The 24,019-nt window shown below is 46.8% G+C and overlaps 1 protein-coding gene across 1 annotated transcript in view; it reads right to left on the reverse strand.

The window, feature by feature from the left end:
* DYNC1I1 (dynein cytoplasmic 1 intermediate chain 1) overlaps positions 1 to 24,019 on the reverse strand; it is a 291,917-nt gene that overhangs the window by 66,383 nt on the left and 201,515 nt on the right. The window contains exon 11 of the mRNA XM_074986221.1: positions 852 to 998. Within this exon, the coding sequence (XP_074842322.1) occupies positions 852 to 998 (147 nt within the window). The remainder of the gene's footprint in view (positions 1 to 851; positions 999 to 24,019) is intronic.

Genomic DNA, 24,019 nt, shown 5'->3' on the forward strand with positions numbered 1-24,019 from the left:
AGCTAAAAGCAGAGAATCACAGAAAAGATCTACTAGGTCATCTGATCTATCCACCTCCCAGCATAGGATCTTTTTCTTCCTTTGTGCTGCTCAGTTTCTTTACATGTCAGTTGATTACCTATTGGAAGTTTATTTTGCAATCTAAGAGATTTCATCATTAAGAAATTTTCCTGATGTTCAGCCTAGGAACCCTCCACTAAATTTCATCCCATTATTCTTTGTGGTTCCTCTTTATGTCCACATAACAATCCCTCCCCAGCTGGGATTAAACCAGGCATTTAACCTACTGCTGTGAACTGTACCACCTCACACTGATTGTCAGGGACCTTGTGCCACAGCTGCTTGGGTGTGTATGCACATGTATGCATGTGTATCTGTGAGCACAATTCACTTTACGCTCATTACGACAGCGGATTGCTTCCAGAGTGTTTTGACTCCACTCCATGGACCAACACAGGGTGGGGTGGGCAGGGAGGAATCATGACCCCTGCCTTATCCACATGACTTTTTGGAGACTTATTCCCCTCAGTAGGCAGTGGGAGAAAGTTGTCCCTGAACTCCTCATGGCACTGGACCCTTGCTGTGAGATGCCCTTATTTGGTCTTGCAAGATGGGGAGACTTCCTGCAATCCAATCGTGGACCATCCACCGTCCTTGGCATGACTCCCTTTGAGCAGTAAGAGCTCACCTCGCCTGTTTCCCATACATCCATCCCACCTTAAAAACCCATTCTCTTTTTCTTGCATGCAACAAAACTTACAACATTGTAGAAGTGGCTCAAGCTAAGAGATCAGCTTTTCTCTGCTGAAAGTTTCTTCACAAAGAGCAAAGGTGATGACATTGAGCCTTACCGTGTGAGCAGCAGCAGAAAGAGGTGTACGCTGAACTGGAGTCCTCCTGTGACTGCGATTATCCCACAGGACAATTTGGCCAGAGTATGTTCCACCCACAACCAGGTTGGGGTGAAAACGGGCAAAGCAGACAGACATTACGGAGGACTAGAGAAAAAACAAGGAAGAGGATGAAGGAGAATGGTCAGTTCAATTGCCAGATATCTGCATTTCTCTTCTCTTTAAGAAGTATGTTATAATCCTTATTCTCAGAAGTACAGTACGCTGTGAGCCGGAGCATTCCAAATGCTGTATAAAAATATGCTTATGAATATAGCATAAATGGAATATGCTTCATATGAAATACTCATGAGAGATATCATCAGAAAGCCTGTAATCTGCTGAATTTTATTATGTTATTTGTGTGCATGTATCATACCTGTATATGACGTGAGAAAGCTGAAGTACAAACCTGTGTCAGTGAGGTAATCATGATAAATGGGGCCCAACAGTACTGCTCAAGGAACTTGATGGCCCAGTACTCAGAACAACGATCTCTGAATAGATTTGTTTGTCCTGTAAGTTTGAGGGGGGGCGTGATGGTGGCTCCTACCAAGATACGTGACCATATCTCCTGATACCAGAATCTAGCTTAAATACTGTACTTTTTCCTGGGAAGCTGAGAATGGGTTAGCCTGATCACAAAGGACTTCCACCTTATGCAAAACCTATTTAAGAGTGGGGAAGAGAGGTAATCTAGGTCATCAGTTCTCCCTGGCTACCCCTCCCAAGATGGCTGGTGGAAATATCTAAGATTGAATCAGGTGGAGTGGAAGGGGAGGGAGAACGAGCCCAGGCTGGAAGTCTTTCCAGTTTGTGAAAGAAGCTTATCAGAACAAATCTGAGGGTGAGATATTACATGAAACAAGTTTCTCAATGTATTAAGCTTAGCTCACATGTTCTGCTTTATTTTGTTTACTAACCTACATTGTTCTGTCAGCTATATCTTATAACCACTTACATCCTTTATATCATTTATAGTGAATAAAATTACTTTTGTTTATTAATACACCCAGTGTAAGTAATTGTTACTGGGGGCGGTAGGAGTTTGTGAATCTCTCTCTCTCTCTCTTTAACCTGAGAAAGAAGGTGAACATGAACTTACCTTGTGTAAAATTTTATAGAGAGTAAGATGGGAGACAGTGGCTTATCTAGGTTTCAGGTCCCATTGAGGCAGTTCATCTGGGTCTCTGGGCATGTCCCATTAGCAGTGCTTTCCCAGAGCTGAGCTGAACCTAGTGTCTGTATTATGCTGCAGAGGACGGTAACCCCATCTCCTTGTCACTGCTGGAGGAGGTTTGATGGCCTGGCTTAGCAGGACAGGGTTGAGGGTTGTCCAGGAGCACAGGAAGGTAGGATCAGTGGTCTTTCAGCACACCAAGTGACAGTACCAAGTGGGTCCCAGTGCCTGAATTTGGCGCACACTGATCCTGCAGTCCCTGCACACCCAGGACTTCCAGTGAAGTCAATGAGACCCTTGCAAGGAATGCAAGAATGGCCCCAATATTTGGTGCTGTAGAAAAAAGTGACTACCAGGGCAGGATTTAGGCACTGGTTATGAGAAACCACCCCGTAAGATACCATTTGTGAGATGAGGCTGGGAAAATATCTCTATAGGCTTCTTTTTGGAAAACAAATAAACAAACAAACAAAAACCCAGTATTTCCATTTGTCTTGCACCTAGCAGGGAAATCCTTGCCCTGCAGCCCCTCAGGGATATCCTGGATTCCTCTTTTCCCACTGCATGGGAGACTCTTGCCTCCCCTCATTCCCCCACGGGAAGAAACATGCCCCCATTCGCTTGCCCCTCGATCTGTTTGCCCTTTCCATTGGCGCCTGTGGCATACTCCTCAGAGGATCACTTTAAAGCAATGTAAAAGCTTCTGGAGATACATTTGGGAAAGAGTGAATAGCCACAATCCCTTCCTCACCTGAGGGACATCTAGTTATAGACCTGTACATCAAACAATACCTCTTTATGGGATCAGCAGCTAAGTTGTACAAAATCTTGAACTTCGGGGCCAAGAAAGTCCCTTCCAGATTGCAAAAGGGCTCCCTTTCCCTTCCACTGTCATTTGGTTTTGCAGGAGAAGTATTCCTCAATCTACTGAGGGCTAGGCTTATTACTCCCTAGCATGCTGGGTAATAGCATAATGGGCTGAAAATGTACTTATGGAAGACCGGGTGGCAGCCCTACAGATTTCCTGAACAGGGATATGGGCTAGGAATACCACTGAAGAAGCCTGCACCCTCATAGAGTGAGCCCTGATTGGAGGCAGGGGAACCCCTGCTAGCTTATAGCATCCCTTAAAACAAGCCACTATCTATGAGAAAATCCTCTGGGATGAAACTGGGAGGCTCTTCATTCCTTCCGCCACTGCCCCAAAGAGCTGTCGCGACTTCCTGAAAGGTTTGGTCCTATCTGTGTAAAAGGCTAAGGCTCTACAGATGTCTAAGGTATGTAAACTCTGCTCCCTCCGGGTAGCGTGAGGTTTGGGGTGAAAAACAGGCAGTGAAATATCCTGACTGACATGGAAAGAGGAGACCACCTTTGGCAGGAAAGTTGGATGGGGTCTCAATCTAACCTTGTCCTAGCGGAACACGGTATAGGGTGGGTGCACTGAAAGGGCTCTCAATTCAGACATCCTTCTGGCTGATTTGATGGCCACCAAAAAGGCCATTTTGTAACTCACAAACAACAGGGAGCATGAAGCAAGAGGCTTGAAAGGGGACCCCATAAACTTGGCCAAAACCAAATTCAGATCCCAGGAGGGGAAGGGGGCCCACAATGTCAGTCTAACACTCTCCAAGCCCTTCTTGAATTTCTTGACCACAACAGAGTCTGAGAATACCGACGAAAGGCCTGGAGCGGGATGAAATGTGGAAATAGCCAACAGATGTACTTTAATGGAGGACAAGGACAGCCCCAATTGACTTAGGAGCCACAAATAATCCAGAATTGAGGAGACTGTGGCCTGTAAGGGAGATAACCCTTTCTGGGACACTCAAATCACAAACCTTTTTTAAGTTCAACAAGTAAGTGGCCCTCGTAGAGGGTTTTCTGCTATTTAAAAGCACCTCCCTCATCGGGTCTGAGCAGGAAGGTTCCATGGCACTCAACCATAAAGCTTTCAAGTGAGAGGTGAAGACACAGAAGGCTGGGGTGCTGAAGCTGCCCTTCCTCCTGTATCAACAGGTCTGGGAGGAAGTTATCAGATTGCACTCCAGGAGCGTTATCAGATTGCACTCCGACAGGTCCAACAGAACCAAGTGCCAATGCTGTCTGGCCCACACTGGAGCCACCAAGATTACTGAGGCCTGGTCTGGTCAGATTTTAAGAAGGACCTTGTGGATGAGAGGAACTGGGGTGGAGGGAACTGATGCATACAGTAGTGGGCCTGTCCAGGACATGTCAAACGCATCCACCAAGGACCCAGCACTCTGGTTCCAATAACTTTGGCACTTCGAATTGAGGTGCATGACAAACAGGTCCACCTGGGGACATCCGCAAACTCAGAAAACTGATTGCAGCACATCCAGGTGAACGGAACATTCGTGGTTCACGAAGGACCTGCTGAGGTGGTCCATGGTGGTATTGTGGACCCATGGTAAGTAATGAACCTGCAGGAGAATTTCGTGAAGGATGATGAACGTCCATAGACTTTAGGCATCATGACACAGGGGAGAGGAGCGTACCCCCCCACCTGTTGACATAATACTTGGTTGTCATGTTGTCTGTACACACTGACATGAAATACACTGCTAGGTTTTCCTGAAACACCTCACACTCCAACCTGATCACCCTGAGCTCTCCCACACTGATGTGAAGCTCAAGGTCTGAAACACTCCCGAAAGCCTGAGTCTGGCACTCTCCCAGATGTGCCCCCCAGCCTAAATTGGATGCGCTCACGAAAACTCAAAACTCATGCTCAAAACTTTTCTGTTAGTCTATACGGTGCCACAGGACCCTTCGTTGTTGGTTACCAAGAGCAGGGAAGGTTGGTGAGGCTCAAAATGTACCCCCGCACACACCATCCAAGCATACAGCCACCAATGCAGGGTCCATAACACCTGCTGCAGCAATGTCACTAATTTGTCTATATTATCCCTCACATGGTGATACACCGAGGCAAGCCACTAGTGGAGAGGACATAGGTGAAGTCTGGCATGTTACACCATGAACATATAAGCTGTCATGCAGCCCAGCAGCTTCATGCAACACCTGCTCATCATAATGGGGAATATGATCATGTCATTTATTATGCTGGCCATCTCCTGAAACCTGGTGTGCACCGAGTCCAGGAAAGCCTCCACAAACTCTATTCTTTCAGTGGGGATGCGCGTCAACTTCACCTCATTTAACAGAAGGCTGAGACTGTCAAAGTTTTGGCAAATGAACCGTATGTGTTGACAGACCTGGGCCTGTGAGCTTCCTTTGACTAACCATTTGCCCAGGTATGGGAACAACTGGATGCCATGCCTGTGGAGGAAGGCTGCAACCACCGCAATGTACTTGTTGAAAAACCTTGGAGCCATTGACAGGCCAAACGCAAGGACTGTGAACTGATAGTGTCCCCCACTCACCACAAACCTGAGGAACCTCCTGTCGGGAGTATAGATAGTGATGTGAAAATGTGCATCTTGTAAGTCAAGAGCGGCAAACCAGTCCCCTGGATCCAGCAATGGCATAAAGAACCCCAGAGAGACCATGCAAAATTTGATCTTTTTTACAAACTTGTTCAGGCCTCGCAGATCCACGAGGGGGCCTTATTCCCTCCCTTGATTTCAGGATTAGGAAATAATGAGAATGAACCCCCTGGACCTTAAATTGTGGGGGAACCTACTCTATTGCTCCCTGCTCAAGAAGTGGCTGAATCTCCTGCCTGAGCAAACTCTCGTGAGGGGGTCCCTAAAGAGGGATGGGGAAGGAGGGTTGAAAGGGGGAAAGAACTGAACTGAATAGAATATCTCCTTTCCACTGTGTGAAGGACCCACCAGTTTGATACTGTACATCATCAGTGTGGTAGAATGGGGATAGGTGAAAAGAAAAAATAGGATGTGCTGGATCTATAATGGGGAGTGGTGAAGTAGGAGTCAGACTCTGACTCTGAGGCTTCTGAGGCCCAAGACCAAGGCAGTGCTGGCTCTGAGGGCACCTGCGTAAACATCGGACGGGACAGTGCTGGTGCTGTGGTTGCCGGCGGAGCCGTAGGCATGGGTGGACATGCCAGCATGGAGGTCTTTCCCCGGGACAGGGGACAACTAGGCACCTGCCTCATGGGCATGATCCTCCTTGGCAGAGACAAAGGTGCCATGATCTGAAGGAGGCTCTGTGTCACCTGGAAGACTTCCAGAGTTGAAGGCAGCTGCAGAGAGCAAGGGCTGGACCTCTGGACCAGTGACCAAGCCTGACCATCCATGTCCTGCCCTTGGCACACCTCCCTGATGTTCCCTGGGAATTCTCCCTGTGCTTGGAAGCCGCAGGAGAATGGCCCCGTCATGCCTTTTCTTTTTGTCAGGCACTGGGGACTACTCTTTCTGTCTCTGAGAGGGTTGACCTACCAGCCCTTTACCATTGTTCCAGGTTCCCTTCTCCTTTGTCAATGCCATGGCCAAGCTCAGTGCTGGTGCACTCTGCACTGAGCAAGATGTGTTTGGCCCAGCAGATGGGGATTTCTCAGGTTGAAGAGCTGCCCCCATCAACAGCAGTTTGAGGCACTGAGCTGTATCCTTCTAGGTCCTCTGCCTGAAGGGCTTACAGATTGGGCGGTGGTCTCGCTGATGACTCTCACAAAGACACTTCAGGCATGCGCTTCCCACAGTTGATGCAGACTTTGAAGCCTGGTGACCTTAATATGCCCCAGTGCCAAGGCCTCAGGAGGGGGAACGACTTCCCTACTACAGCCCGATGATCAACACTAACTAATAACACTGGAACTATTAATTATCAACTATCTGTACTACTAACACCTAATTAGAACTATTTACAGATAAAGACCTAATAACTACCAGTTAACTAAGGAGATTGCTCGGATGAGCACAGAGAGTTCCATCAACTGACACTGCGGCAAGAAGGAACTGAACGGGAGTCGGGTTGGGCGGTGCCTATATTGGGTGCTATACTGGTGCCACTCCAGGGAGCGCTGCTCTGACCTGATGAGTACTGGCCAGGGGAAAAATTTTCTGGCAACTGAGCACGCACATGCACACGCACTTACCTTGGAATGCACATGAACAATCACGCAAAGGAGAACTTGTCCTTCAAATTAAGTCTTAAAAATCTGATGCTTGAGGTGTCAGACATCTTCCAACACTCTTATCATTACCAGCTCAGGACAGGCATAATTTGGACAAAATAGAATGAACTTAGGTGTCCTGATAAAATAGTTTCTCCTGACTAACACCAGTAAATCCAATTTATATTATATAAAATTGTCTAACAGCAGCGTCCAATGCATTCACCACTCGCCATGTGCGGCGAACAGGACACTGCGGTATGGTGATTACTGGGCTCTGGAGCTGCACGCAGCTCTTGAAGCCTTTCAATGCAGCTCCTCAGAGCTGCCCGCGTGGCGTTCCCTCCACCCGCTCTGCACATGTGCCCCACTGCTTGGTGGGACAAGCACGTGCCGGCGGCAACCCCTGATGCTTCGGTGCCCCCCTGCGGCTGCTGTGGTCTCAGCATGGCTCTAGTGGCCGTGACTCCAGCAGCTCTGGGCCAGCCCCAGTGTAGCTCCACCACACACAGCTCCAGTGGCCCCAGCAGCCGCAGCTCCAGCAGACCCTGCAGCTCCAGCGACATCAGCTCTGGTAAGTCGCTGGCATTCACTCATAGTGGGTGGGTGGGTGAGGCTGGAAGTGCCTGGCAATGGGGAAGGGGAAGGGGAAGGGCACTCAGGGAGAGTGTCGGGGGAGGGCTGTGGTGAATATACAAGGCAACAACCACCAGGGTGGTAATCCTGGAATTACTATTGGAATCCAGTGCTATACAATGTGGCTCTAAAATAATTCAGTGGAAACACTCACAGTGAATGGTAATATAGTTTAGGAATGGCCAATCCTATGTGTTTGACTTAGCTGCCTCTAACAGAGTGAAACAGCCTAACACTATCTCCCTAGCTCTCATGGGTGTTCTTCCTGACCTCTCTGCCCCCTTTCCTTCTCCACTAAAGCTTTCATGTGGTTCTGTGTTGTTATTCTTGCCCACTCTAGCTCACTTCCAGCTGTGCAGTGGAGTATAATTATTCTTTGGTCAGTTACAGCTTCGAGACTGGAGATTTCATCAATTTCAGAAAGGATTTTTAGACATATAACTTTTTATAAAGAATATTCGTGATGCTACAGACTCATGATGCACTTAACATCGAGTATGATTCAGTTACCATGCAACTTCTACAGACACTCTCGGACATTACAGTTAAAAGAACCCTACATCACACACTCTACATTTTACCTCTTCATTGATTGGCTTTGTGAGTTGTTTTAATCAACCCATTACATTCTTTAAAATGAAGATGATAAATCTTCTGACATGTAGTGAAATAACCAGATGATTTTAAAATAGTCTGTCTGCACCACTGGATGTACACCCACAATGGGTGTAAGGCCACACTTATATTTTAAGAAACCTAAATTCAAACAGTCATTCCACAACAAAGTTCATCGTTTGTCTGGAACACACTGGGAGATTCTGAAGCGAGGCAGAAAAACCATGCAGACAGTATATTTTTGAATGTTGTGTTTTCATGGTTAGAATGTTTTTAAGTCCAGAATCCCAGAATACATTTGAATGGTGAAGATATAAACTACTAAAGTGTGTTTTTCATGAAGTTTGAAAATAACCTTCTGGTCTGACTCTGACTTAGGGAATTAAAAAAAACACTCCTTCTAGTTTTATACATCTTTCCAAAGTAACTTACATTTTCCTGCCGATGAAATATTTGGGTCCTTTTAATTATATCAGTGACATTTTTCCATTGAAGGGAAAACCCTTTCAAATATTAGAATTCAGCAATTTAAGGATCTAATTCTACTGTACTTAATAAGATGATTGTTCTGTGAAGTCAATGGGAATACGCACGTGAGTAAGGACTGCCATCATTTAGCTATTTTAAAAACAAAGGGTTCACTTTGTAGCCGTGGTAGGAGAGAGTGCAAGCAGGTCCCCTGACAGCTGAGTAACCCTGTGATTCAGCAGAGCAGCAGAAATCATTACCAGTGATCCTCTTCTAGCTCCAGGGTGTATCTTGCTTCCAGACTCAAATACACGGGGCCTATTTTTGCGCCCACTGACTTCAATGGGAGTTCTGCCATTGACTTCAAAGGAGCAGGAACCATCATCTCATGGTCAGTATTAAAATAATAAACAATAATAATTAACAGTTCTTTGTGCTTCTGCAACATCCTTGAACAACAACAACAAAAAAATTAGAACACTTTCCTAATATTAACCAATGGAGCATCCCAACTTCTCAGCCAAGTAAGTTACAGCAACCATGGAGCCACCTCTTGATGAACACAGCAGCTAGTTTATTGGCACGCTGCATCCCCACACAGAAGTTTAAGACAGGAAAGCAAGAGAATATCATACCCAGCTCAAACTGCTGGAAGAATTTAGGCAGCCAGAATTACACAGATTAGGATATTATGGCCAACACTCAAAGTGCAGTGGAACATTTAATGACCGCAAGAGGACAGGGCCTCCAGAAATCCAATGCATGCTATCTCTAGGCTGGGACATTGTTGCTGTCACAACAAATGCAATTGGTTCAATGTCATGAACAGAATCCTCACCCATTCCTGTAGCACCTAGATGGAACAAGCTCTGACCTATTGCAGGCCAGAAGATCTTGATAGAACCACCACAATATCTACCAAAACTAAAGATAATACCTTCATGGCTACCTTCCCATCTGAGACTAAGTGTAAATATATAGCATGAAGTTCAAGGTCACTTATTCTGGCTGCCAAACTCAGAATGGCCAACTGAGTTACTGTCTGATTTGAATGAATAAAGGACATTGTTACAAGGAGGGCTAATATTATCAAAAGAACTGGAAAACCAAATACACAACAGATAATACACATTGCTCTGCATTGGCCTATCCCAGATAATGTTTCTAAAAACTACTTTGTAACACTCATATAAAGGCCAAACATGTAACTCCTGGGCTGGAACCTGTGTCATCAATAGATTGTGTACCCACAGAAACAACTACACACTGCAGAATACTGTGACAATACACCAAAGGACAAATCATGTGTACATACTTTTACAATTTTATGCCTATGGCATGTGCTCTAATTTGTGCCTGAGCTTACGTGGCACTGTAGAACACTGTAGAACACCAATTTAGTTGATATTTAGGAGCCAAGAAAGGGGTGTGGTGGACAGAAGTGTTTACTAGGTTTATTATTTTGTTATATTTTCATCAGATTATTTAAAGTCTTAATACAGGATTTAGCTGCAGTAAGTATTTCAGTCTGGGGTGCTGGAAATAAAGAACATATTTCAAATTATTTTATCCCATAAATAGACCTGTGAGGCTTTATTTCAAATTTTGGGGCCTATGCAAATGCCACTCTTTCCTGATTTACTTGGTTCCACAGGAATGTATGGCCCTGCTATGCATACCTATCATTTTACATAGATTCATTCTTCTAAAAAGCAAGAAAGAGAATTAAACTGATGTCTGAAACCAGTTCCAGATAGGAAAACTGAACCCGTTTTGCTCAACCCAGATGTCTGAAATTTAAAAGGATGGAAGCTGAATTGTCATAGATGGTCTACTTCTGTATTTATTTATGCAGAGAGGTTTTAATTATTTGTTTCTTACCCAATTCTAGAAGGAAGATAACAGGAGGAAAGTTTGGAGAATTTATGGAGAATGTAATGTGGACAATTTACCATATGCATATAATACTTACATATTATGGTGAAGAGTCAGAAAGAGAGAGAGAGAGAGAGAGAGAGAGAAGAGTTGCAAACTATAACCATGTTTCTTTTTGCCAATATCTTTGGTCCATAGCCCAGAATTTGAGCCAGAACATTCCAATCTGAACTTAGCTCTGACTGGGGATGTTGAATAATGGAGTGCCCAGGATGAAATCTGTGGGTGAGGTGGTTACTTATTTAAAATAATCAAATAACGATGGTGAGGTGAGGGTTATTTTTTAATGCTGGAGAGATCCTCTTCCCCTTCTTTCCACCCTGCGTTCTCCAATTTTCATGGGCACATGTTCAGAAATGTACGCAAGCATACAATTTACTGGGTTTTTCTCTCTGGATGTTGGTGGACCTTCTGCTGGTTCCCAACCACTGCTACTGGGTTTTGTAACATGTTCTTTAGGCTCCTCCTCCATCCCTCTAAGATAATGAACCTTGCCTGCTAGGCCCCAGAGCGCTGCTGCCGTGTGGCTCACATTTGGCCATGCCTGTTCTGTCACATAAAAGATCTAGGGCTGCTCTCACAACTGCTAGCTTTGACGGTTCTGGTTAGCCCAGGCTCCACTGGGGCTAGAGTGTTGCACAAGTGAATGGGAGGGTGCGCACACTGGTTAGAACAGCTGGAGATTTTAGCTGGCGAACTAGTACATTTGCCCCCTGAAGTTTTAACGTTTCTACCTGAGACTATAAGCATCCAGAAAGCTGTGGACTTCTAATTTAAAAAATAAAGCACAGTATGCTTGTGCTATAGACACAACACAGACAAAAGGTCACAGGGTAGCTGTAGACTAAGGGAGCAGGGCACCACACCCGGGCACCCATTTTACCCTAACTCTGCAGGAATGCTACAGAGACAAAGATCAGTAACAACTTTGTTCAGATGTCTTTCTCTCCTGACTCCATACCACTGCACTCCATTTGTAGGGTGCGAGAAGACATTGTAATGGTCGAGAGTGCAGTCCGACCCCTCTGTGAATCCTCAGGAGAATCTAAACAGACCAGTCTGTGCCAGGTGAAAAGCTGCAAAATAACTGCCATGGGAACTACTGCAGAACAAGGCGCGCTTACCAAGACTCCAAGGCTACGCTGGCAGTAGGCCACTAGAGATAGTGATAAGGAATGCATAGGCAATTTTAGGCAATCTTATGTTAATGAGTTGAGCTTTATCAGCTAGCGTTAGGAGGCCTGTTACAGAGCCTCTCCCCAAGTGAAGCTCTGATGCGACGGGTTTTCCCCCACTGGTGACTGCGGTGTCTCTGGGGCTCCCGTTGCGGGTGTGAAGCGCTTTCAATAAACCAAATATAGCACTCGCCTTCTGGGTGCAGCTTCATTTCTGGGGAACCCGAGCCTGGTTAGCTACAATTGGCGCAACGAGCAGGGTTCTCCAGGTACGATGCCTTTTTGGTCGAAAGCGGGGGAGGCAGGGAAGCCTGGTATGCAGCGCATAGCAGGATGGCCCTCGACGGAGCAACGGGGGCTGGTAGCGCGGATGGTGGCCTGTTGGGCAGCCCCGGCAGACTGGCCAGAGTTGCAGGAGGCAGCAGGTGTGATGCCAGTACAGGTAGAAGGGGCGTTGCGTCGGCTGCGGCTGAGCCGCCAGCCAGGGGCAGAAAAAAGGGTAGCGGGAGAGGTAGCATGGTTCTCCTAACTGCCCTCCGGGCCCTGGATGATGAGCTTCTCCGCCTGCAGAAGGCACTGGCGGGGAAGGAGCAGGAATGTCGTGATTTCGCGGATGCACGGGCAATAGCGCAGGAGGTGGTTACCTCGCAGTCCGAAAGGACACAAGAGTTAACCCATCGTTGTGAGGTGTTGGCGGCAAGAGTTGTGAATCGGCGGTGTGTGCAATTAGGGAAAGAAGCGGTGTCAACGGCCCAAGTGTGTGCGGTCCTTGCACTAGCCACTTGGGACCCTGAGACCTGGCATGGTAACATTTGGAGCTCTTCCTCGTCTGAGGAGGAGGAGGAGGTGGTGAACGGGGAGGCTGTGCAAACCAACCCGAGACAGGCGCGCCGCATTTGGGAGTTGAGGGCAGAAGGAGGTCGCTGCAATGAGGTCTGGCGAACGTTTAAGACAAGTGAGTTGCAGGAGATGGTGAAGAGTTTTAAGCAGGACCCAGGGGAAGGCCTGTTGGCCTGGCTGGTACGTGTGTGGGACAATGCGGGTAACACTGTGTTGCTGCTGCTTTCGGAACTCCACCAGATGGGCGTGTTGTCCCAGGATTCACAGGTCAAACAGACGCTGCAAACTATGCAAGGTATTACTGATGCACAGGGAAACGCCATGGAAGCACTGTCCCTGTACCGCTGGTTGACCGTGGCGGTGGACCAGGTCTACCCCTCCCCGCGGGAACTGGAAGCACTGGTGAGGCCCTGGCGTACGATCCCAGAAGGGGTGAGTGCGCTGCGGCAGCTGGGCTTGGCGTGGGCTGTGGCTTTCATCGACATGGGACCAGACGATGTAGGGGTCCAGAAATCCATCAAGGCCACTCTTTTACGCCTTGCCCCCCTCAAGCTGAAGGCCTCCCTTATGGCCGTGGTCATGGCAGCGGGCGGGAATGTAGGTGACTTGGTTGGAATGTTGATGCAGTTAGAGGATGTCATAGGCACGAAAGCGGTCCGTGCCACAAAAGGAAAAGGTGGTCGGGCGGGAGCCCCTGGACAGGAGAAAGGGCACGCTCAGGTGACCCGGAGAACCATGTGGGCAGACTTGCTGAAGGCAGGAGTCCCCCATGAGGAGATCAATGGTTTGCCAACATCAAACTTGTACAAGTGTTGGTTACAACTGCCGCCTACTCAGCGGAGTGAGGATGTGGGTGCCTCCAAGATGGCAGGCGAGACTCAGGCACCACAGAAAGGTACAGGAGCTGGGGGTAGGACCAAGCCCAGCGCCCCGGTTGACTGGACCCTTCTCCCTAGGAAGTGACAGGGAGGCGGGTCCCCTGCAGTACGGGCTGTGGCTGTGCGACAGGTAGCAGGGGACCAGCACCCATTCGTCCCGGTAACCATCAAGTGGCCCCAGGGAGGGAAGCAGCATGTGTTAGCTCTGTTAGACCCTGGAGCCGAGGTGACCATTCTGCATTCTACCCAGCCTGCGGGTCACGCTGTGGTCGTGCAGGGCCTCGGAGGAGCAGAGACCACTGCTTATTCAGTGGAGGTCACCCTCACACTGGGCAAAGACCCTCCCTTTCGGGCAACTGTGCTGGCTGCACCCTTAGGTGAATACATCATTGGAATGGATGTCTTGTGTGACCGGTGTGTGGATACGCAGTATGGGCTGTTTGCCTTTGGGCACCCCCAATACATTCAGGCAATCAGAACTGTGGAGCCCCTACTGGGGAACATCCCAAATAGGACCCTATGCGCCTGCCGGCCCCCCAGACCCCGGTGTCAGTCAAGCAGTACCGTATTCCTGGTGGAGAGCACGAGATCAGTGACACTATTGCTGCATTGCTACAGGCAGAGATTATTCGCCCCACGCTGAGCGCCTTCAACAGCCCCATCTGGCCAGTAAAGAAGCCAGATGGATCATGGCACATAACAGTGGACTATCGGGAACTCAATAAGGTAACCCCGGAGCTTACGGCCGTAGTTCCAAACATGGTTACCATCCTGGAGTGCATCACCGTGGCAGCCTTGCCGTGGCATGCCGTCATAGACCTGGCCAATGCGTTTTTCTCTTTTGACATTCATCCCGAGAGTCAAGAGCAGCTTGCCTTCATGTGGCTAACAAAGCAGTACACATTTACTGTGTTACCACAGGGCTTTAAGCACTCCCCGACGATCTGCCATCAGCTAGTGCAGGCCGATCTGGAGTGTCTGGACCTCCCCAACCGGACGGCCTGCTACCACTACATCGACGACGTTATGATCTCGGGACCAGATGAACTGACTGTTCAAGCCGCCCTAGACACCGTCGTAACAGGAGCTTGTGCGCAAAGCCACCCAGTGGAACTGGACAGAGAAGCACCAACGAGCCTTTGATCTCTGCAAAGAGGTGGTGGTGGCACATGCCCGCCTCACTGCACCGCTGCAGGGTCAACCGTTTGAACTGGAGGTAACGACCGTCGGCGACGTGGCATCCTGGGGTCTGTGGCAGCAGGTAGGAACCCAGCAAAAAGAACCTATCAGCTTCTGGTCACAAACCCTCCGCGGAGCCGAAGGTGGGTACACCCCCCTGGAAAAGCAGATCCTAGCAGTGGTGTGGGCTTTGAAGGACACTAAGCGGGTCACGGGCATTGCCCCTGTTACTGTATGAACCCCGATGGGGTGGGTCACGGGTACCTCTGGACTGCTGTAGCAACGGCCTCAAAGTGGGGCCCACCTATCACTGACAGCTCCAATGTATGGGTAATGTTGGCACAACCTGCCATCAACACATCTGCCTTTTGTCTGCCCCACAGTATGGCCGTGGGACAGCTAATGGACACATGTTTTATAGGGGTCAGTGCTACTCCTGCTCTCTTGCAAAACTATACCCTTTTGTGTAACTTTGCTTTCACTGCTCTCATATGCTGTTGTCAAGTCTGTTCCACAGGTGCACGCTGTGTTGCCAGAAGAGCATCAACCACCTCACTTGATTCCTACTAGCCTCGGAATTCACAAAGGGGTCGCGGGGAGGAGTGTAGGGTGCGAGAAGACATTGTGACGGTCGAGAGTGCAGTCCAACTCCTCTGTGAATCCTCAGGAGAATCTAAACAGACCAGTCTGTGCAAGGTGAAAATCTGCAAAATAACTGCCATGGGAACTACTGCAGAACAAGGCGCGCTTGCCAAGACTCCAAGGCTACGCTGGCAGTAGGCCACTAGGCGCGTCGGGTTTTCCCCCACTGGTGACTGTGGCATCTCCGGGGCTCCCGTCGCGGGTGTGATGTGCTTTCAATAAACCAAATATAGCACTCGCCTTCTGGGTGCAGCCTCGTTTCTGGGGAACCCGAGCCTGGTTGGCTACACCATTTAACCAGGCCCACAGCTCTCTTTAAGTGGATGGCAAAGCTGTTTTTTATTTCAGAAAATTAATCCAGCCAAGTTTTGGATTAGTGATGGCATATCCCCTTAACCACACACGCTCAGGACAGACAGTCATTTGGATTTTCCTGACTGGGAAGCCTGACCTCAGTAGCCACATCAGATGTGCACAGGGCCATGGAGACTGGTTGCCTGTGCCTGTGTCCATATTTAGATGGCATTGTGCCCAGCCACTAGTTGAATAATTTCACTCAGACATGGGTGCTAAATAACAAGGATTGTAAATGCACCACAGCTACTGAATTTTGTGAGGTCTCTTATGCAGGAAATCATTCCCCTAGGCAGCACCCATACCGGTGCCATGCGTCTACATGTGATGACAGCTGATGGACCACAAAAGATGAGTGATCATAAAGGATATGAGGAGTTCACAGGCATTTCCATCTGCCAAGCGACCAGCCTATATTGCAAAAGGTATCTAGGAAACCTCCGTAGTTTAGCTAGCATGAACGTGCCTATGTGAATGGGCATAACTGCCTGTACATGGGTGGTAGGTATACTAGGCCAGCCTCCACTGCCAACACCTGGAATGTGGTGGCCCTGGTACCATTTGCACTCTGCCTGTTGCCCTCCATGCTCTGCTCCTTTCCTGAGGCCACACTCACCTGCTGCTGCCTGGTGAGACCCTCTTCTCCTCCACTCCACCCTCCAAGCCCCAGAGGTCCCTGCTGCTCACTGCATCCTTCCTCTCCTTTCCCTCCCTCCCCACAAGACTGCCCCCACCTCCATGTCCTTCCTCAGCCCCTCCATCTCCACGGTATCACCCTGCTTTCCAACCACTGCATCCCTTCTCATCCTGTCTCCACAGGCTGAGAGGGGCCTGGGTGGAGCAAGGGTGTAGTGTGGGCAGACCTACAGGGGAAGCTTCACCCTGCACACATGTGCCTGTAGGTATCATCCTGAAGTTAATTCCACAAAACACATTACCAGGAGATAAAATGGACAACAAAGGAGTGTCCCATAGCCAGGCCCACTGATGGCGTGAGGGGCAATTGCACAGGGGTCCGGGCAATTTAAAAGGACCTCAGGGTCTCCTGACCGCTGCTGCTGCTGGCAGCATAGTGGGGCTAAGGCATTCTTCCCTAGCTCTGCTCCCAGAAGTGGCTGGCACCGTCCCTGTGGCCCCTGGTAGAGGGACAGGGGCCCCTGCACACCCCCTGAGGGCTGATTCTGCAGCTCCCATTGGCCACCGTTCGTGGCAGTGCATGTGGGCAGTGGAACCCAAAAGTCATGCAGGGGGCAGCAACACATGGAACTCCCCCCTGCCACCCCCACCCCCACCCTAGCCCTCATGCTTAAGAGCCACTGCCAGAGGGGTGTTCCAGTTACTTTTGGAAGCCACCCGAGCCCCGATCTTCTCCTGTATCACAAACTTCGTCTCAGGGCCCATCCCCAGAGTCCTTCCTGCACCTGAACCCCCTGCCCCAGCCCAGGGTCCACATCCAACCTCCCTCCCAGAGCCTTCATTCAACACCCATCTCCCTCCTGGAACCCACACCTCTTCATGCACCCAATCTCCCTGCCAGAGCCTGCACCCACACCCACTCCCCAGTCCCCTGCTCCAGTCTGGTGAAAGTGAATGAGAGTGGGAGAATGGAGTGAGAGAGAGGCAGAGCCTCAGAGAAGGGGTGGGACAGGATAGGCATGTGGCAGCCCTGACTGTCCTCGAAACGTTTTTCTACCAACACTGCTGGCAGCTTGCTGGGCGCCAGCACCAGAGTCAGCAGCCAGTGCAGACGAAATACCAAATATCAGGCAGGCTGAGTCCATAAGGGTGTGGCTTGGGCATGAGTGGGATCCAGAGACTTCTCTGCCCTGGGACTTGGAATTGCTGCCAGTAGGCTTGTACAAAGCCCAAAATACAGAGTGTGTATTGCATGTCATATGTAAGTATATGCTAACCTTCAGGAGATGAATCCTGATCTTTCCTGAGACCCATTGAAACGAACACTTTTCTGGGGCCAATGAAAGAATACTATACACACATTTTAACCTTCAAGGGAAGTCACAAAGGCTTTCCAGAAAATAAAACACACACCAAACCAGCTACCAGATAAAAGCCTCCTCCCAACTTCTCCCTGTCTTAAAGGGTTGAAAAGCTGCATAGCAAGATCAGATTAGGTCAGTGGTAGTCCAGAACTCTATCACCAACAGATGTCTCAGAGGAAGGAGCAAGAAGATCAGAGTTTAATGGGACAATCTTCCACCAGGAAAAGTCTCTACTAAACCTTAGTACCTAGAACAACGAGAAGCTGTTACCCTTCTGGCTAATTTTTAATGTCTGCTATTTTAATTCTGGAGATTCATGTTATCCCTATAAATATTTAAGGATGTATTAAATAAAGGGAAGAAGGATTCTTTTGAAGATGGGTTTACTTTCAAAAGAACGGCATCTACACTGGCTTTCTTCTTTTGAAAGAAGCTCTTTTGAAATTAGAATATGCAAATGATGTGTCAAAATATGCAAATTTATACCTCATTTGCATTTCATTTACCTCACTTGCTTACCTCTTTCAAAAGAGGTAGACGCGCCCTACGTGTCAGATTCTACAGTGATGGGGGAGGAACCTGCTTCTGTAGGGTATCAGGCAGGCAGCATCTCCACACTGCTACCCAGCAGGCATGGAATACTCTACGCTGCCATACAGACATAGTGGAGATAATAACATAGGCAATGCCTCCTCAGAAGCCCAAACTGGCAGCTTCTCTCAGGGCTCTGACACCCTGTTTAAACACATGAAAAGTTTTGGGAAGCATCGGTGCTTCAAGGTGGCAGCTGTATTGATGGACCTGCCACTTGGCTTGGCTCTTTGAGTGCTGACCCTGGGTTCCAACTCCTGGTTTCTGACTCCATCTGTGACCTTTGATGCTGTTCCTGGTCTCTGACTGACACTCTTTTGACCAGTTGGCCTACCTGTCCAAAGCCTGATCATGACACTGAGCACTTTTTGAATGCCACTAAGCTCTTGGCTTCAATGCCATCTTACAGCAGTGAGTTCCACAGGATAATTATGCATTGTGTAGAAGAGTCTCTTCTGTCCTTGGCTTGGAATTTGGTACCTTTCAGTTTTGCTGAGTGTCCCCTTATTCTTGTATTAGTAAATGGGGAATAGAAGTTCTCAGTCATGGAATTTCCACTGCTATCAACAGAAATCCTGCACAAGATACTAATGCAGAAAAAGAAAGATATGTACTGTGGCTGAAAGGGGAGATTTCTCCACTTACAATTCAACAAAACACAACTGAAAGCCCTTGGGAAGTGAGACTGAAGGCTAGTCTACATGAAGATGTTAGTGTGCAGAAAGCTAGGGGGTGAATTTACAGCTCGTGAGCTACTCCACAGTAACTCTCTGTGTGAACACACATTGCACATTAGGCTAAAATGCATATGAAAGTGCTCTCAGCATACACTGATCATCCACATGGGGAGTTAGTAATAAACATTTGCACTCTAAATTCACAACCTAGTTTGCTGTATATTAACAAACAAGCCTTTGGTAGTTCACCTGTTGTCCTCATCTTCCTTAAAATGCCTCCTTTTTCTGTATGAAACTCAACCACCCTTCTCTTGATGTCATGCCCACTGAATTCAGTAGAAAACCTACGTTGCATCTAAGGGAATGCTTACATAGCAAAATTATTCCAGAACAGTTTATTCCAGAGTTATTATTCCAAAATAAAAAAATTCCAGAATAATGGATCTACACTGCAGGGAAGCTCTGGAGTAAGCAAAACTTCTTCTGAAATAGTGTATCTACAAACAATAGAACCTAGATAGCAATGCTTCCAGGGGCTCTAATCCAAAATATTATGTCTACACAGCAGAATTTATTTTGGAATAAACTATTCTGGAATAGCTTAGACCCTATTCCCTGTATACACAGCCCCTATTCAGAAGTATCTACATTCCCCATACAATGAGGTTTACCAAATTCAAAATAAGCTGCCCACTATTTTGAAATAGTTCAAATTAGCAGTTGCATTGTGTAGATGCTCACAAATTTATTTCAAAATAAAGCTGTTATTTTGAAATAACTTTGTTGTGTAGACATACCCTTAGACAGAGATACTTGGATAGTATAAGAAAGGCGTTGGAAAATATCTAGTCACAGAAGATGTGATGGAAAGATTCCTGGGGGAAAAAAAGACAGTTTGAGCTTGTTTCAAGACACCATAATCAATGATGAGCAAAGGGCAAAGGAGGCAACAGTAGCTGTGCAACCAGTTTTCTCAAAGGCTGTGTCTACACTTGCACTCCTCTTTCGAAAGAGGCACGTGAATGAGGGAAATTGAAAATGCAAATGAGGTGCAGATGTATATATATGGCACCTCATTTGCATATACTTTCAAAAGAAGAAAAGCAGTGCAGAGGCAGCTCTTTCGAAAGTAAGACCCATCTTCGAAAGAACACTTCTTCCCATAAAAAAAGGGAAGAAGGGCTTTTTCGAAGATGGGATTTACTGTCGAAAGAGTTGCATCTACAAAGATTTTCTTCTTTCGAAAGAAGAATATGCAAATGAGGCATCAGATATTTAACTCTGCACCTCATTTGCATTTTTGATTTCACTCATTTGCACGCCTCTTTTGAAAGAGGAACGCAAGTGAACACACAGCCAAATAGTCCTGAGAACATAGCCAAAAAGAAAAGTAAGAAAAAATTCACCCTTTACACAAGAGTCTCTGGGATATGATGCATACTTGAAAGTGCTGAATCGTAGGTTGTGGGAGCATTTAGTGCAAAGACTCTCTACCTTCTCCCTCTGCCTCTTTCCTGGAAAGGAACTGCGAAATGGCATCTGAAAGGATTTTGCATAATTATTTGTGGTATTAGAGGAAATTCAGGTTTTTACTAAAAACTAAACAGAAGCAGCTGGTAGCCTTCATATATGCTTTTTTAAAAGCAAACACATCTTCAAACCTAATGTCAGAGTCCCACTTAATTAAAAAAGGGAAGTTTAGACTTAGGTATTGTGTGTGTTGACATCTATCCCTTTGATTTACAAGAGTATGGACTGTAAGGAACAGATTGCTTTATTCAAGAGAAAAAAGGTGGGAAGGGGCCCAATTTGATAGGAAAAAGCATAAGTTGCATTAACTTCATGCTTGTTAAAACATGAAGAATTAATAGTAAAAAGGGATGGAGGAATTGTGAATGTCTCCAGTTTAGGATCTTCAAAAATATTTGGGGTTTCTAAGAATGTCACACCCAACCACATAAAAGTTACGGTAAGGGAGTCAGCCGCACGACTGCTCTAAATCCAAAGCTGGTACTTCTCCACTTCTACCATCATACCAACTGACTTGAAATGTAGCCACAAATTAAATTTATTTTGATTGAAAAAGTACTAAGTCCTTAAAAAGGAGCCAAACAGCCTGTCAGGAAACTCAACTGCTTCTTATAGAAGTTTAGAAAGCATGTATGCTCTGACAGCTCTGACATCCCAGAGGCTGTCTACACTAGCCCAAAATTTCAAATGGCCATTTTGAAGATTACTAATGAAGCGCTGAAATACATATTCAGTGCCTCCTTAGCATGAGGGTGGATGCAGCACTCAAAATTGCTGCGGCTCGCTGCCGCGCGGCTCGTCCAGACAGGGCTCCTCTTCGAAAGGACCCGGGCAACTTCGAAATCCCCTTATTCCTATCAGCAATTTCGAAGTGCCGCATCCACCCGCATGCTAACGAGGCGCTGAATATGTATTTCAGCGCTTCATTAGTAATCTTCGAAACAGCCATTTGCATGGCCATTTCGAAGTTTTGGGCTAGTGTAGACACAGCCAGAGTGCTGTATGGCAACTATATTGGAGGCATATTTTAAAAAGGGCATCCATTTCAATACCTACAAATTCAACTACAGGCACAAGTCTGAGGTTTTGAACCTTAAGGTGCGTGTCTGCAGGTGCAAACCATTTACTTAAAGGCACATGTCATCAGATCAACACCCACAAACTACTCCAGCAAAAGGGAACCAGGCCTATAGTCCTTTTAAAAAATATATCCCTTAATCAAAACAAAAAGCAGTCAAGTAGCACATTAAAGACTAGCAAAATAGTTTATTAGGTGAGCTTTCGTGGGGCAGACCCACTTCTTCAGACCATAGCCAGACCAGAACAGACTCAACATGGATATGGTCTGAAGAAGTGGGTCTGTCCCACGAAAGCTCACCTAATAAACCATTTTGCTAGTCTTTAAAGTGCTACTTGACTGCTTTTTGTTTTGATAGTGTATAGACTAGCACGGCTTCCTCTTTGTTAATATCCCTTAATGGTATTCAACTTCATAAGCAAAAGCTACTACAGAACTATACCCCTGTAATCCTGTAGTCTTTTCTGAACATCAGTCTGAGCTTGTTAGTTTGAGAAGCACAGAGAAATAATGAGAATGTCTTATAAGCATACCACATCAAGGCAAGTGTGTTCCACATCTTACTTAATTGGAGATTGTGCTGAAAGCCCATGTGGCTATTGAAGTGCTTAATGTTAAGTACTGGCTTAAGGGTTTTACCTAATCCTCAGGCTACATCTACGCTATGAAATAAGCACGACCCCCACAACAGCCTTGCTGCCACGTGGTGTGGCAGGTCAGCAGCTGGCGCCAGGCAGTGCAGAAAAAAATACCAAGTGTAGAGACAGAACCACAAACTCCGGGCAGGGGCTATTTGTAATGGGTAGATGCGCTCACAGCGCTAATAGCAAAGAAAGCAAGATGCTTCTCATCAGCCTCTCATACAAACATGAGTCCACAGCCACAGGCTACTTGGTCCCAATTTGAAATTCATGCTCTTCCTGTTACCTAATTCCTGCACGCCTGGACAGCAGTGGCCAGCCAGAGCGTAGCATTGTGGAGCATTGTGGGTTACATATGGGACACCTCTGGAGGCTAATAAATTCCCTTTCAAGACATGGTGCTTCCACACTGGCCTTTAATTGAACTTTTAAATTCGAACTTGACACTACACCCAGTCAGTACCGACAATATTATGATATCGATATCAGGGTTCCCTGAATTAAGCTAATGGTATTTACAGTGAAGACTGTCATGTGGTAATATTGAGCTAACTGCCTTAAATTCAAATTTATCTCGCAGTGTAGACATAGCAGACTCTAGCTCTTTATCACTCTGGGCCACAGTCTCCTATTAAAGGAGGAAGATAACACTCCTTTTGTTTGTTTGTTTTTTTAAGTAGGCCATAATTCTGCAAATGGGTCTCCTCACATTGCTAAGTTAAACACATGCCTTGATATTTGCAGGATTGGAACCTTAGATCGGGGATGTATAAAGTGTGGGGCAGGCCCTGTGGGGGGACGAAATTTCATAATCAGCTGCTGGGTCCCAGGCACATCTATCTCATTAAAAATGTTGAAATATGTTACTGTTTTTATGTGTGTGTATTCACATTTATATACCGATTAATAACATTTTTACCTTCTACAAACCTTTTCTTACAGGTGTCGGGAGGGTTTTTTTTCGTATGAACGTAACCAAAATTTCTATCGGTTTGGATGACATTAGATGAGTTGGGGGCCCCTGCTAATTGCAGCGATGAAAAGTGGGGTCTGACATCAAAAGTTTGCTCACTGCTGCCTTAGACTGTAAATTCTATCACTATTTGCCCATAAGCTGTCTAACTCAACAGGGTCACAACTGAGGTTTCTGTGCACAACCGAAATAAAATAACAACATGTACTCAGCCCATCGATAAGGAAAGTCATACGCTTAAAAGCAATCTGTATTCTGAATAAAAGGAAATGCTTTTGAAAAGAGAGGGCAACATTTTTTGCTCTCTACTTTCACAAGCTGGTAAGAACAATGCTGCAATCTTCCTTTTTGTGGTTACATATTTTATTGAACTTGGCGTCTAAAGTTAAAGGGTTAAGTACAACACAGGTAGCTACAAAGGAAGGCCCGCCGCCTGTCAATGAACCCCTTTATGCCCTGGGACCACCCTCCTTTTAAGAAAGTGGTAATTCAATCTGCATGTTACCTCAGTTGTGTTTGGGCTTCAGCCAAGTTAAGAAAATCAGTGTGATAAATTATAATGAATTGTCTGCAATAATTCACAAAGGGCCCATAACTGAACTGAAACAAAAGATCTTAAGTTTGACTTTACAGTTCTATTTGAAATGCTTTAGTCTTCATTTCCAACAGGTCATAAAGAAA

Source organism: Carettochelys insculpta, chromosome 2 (assembly GCF_033958435.1).
Source record: "Carettochelys insculpta isolate YL-2023 chromosome 2, ASM3395843v1, whole genome shotgun sequence".
Lineage (NCBI taxonomy): Eukaryota > Metazoa > Chordata > Testudines > Carettochelyidae > Carettochelys > Carettochelys insculpta.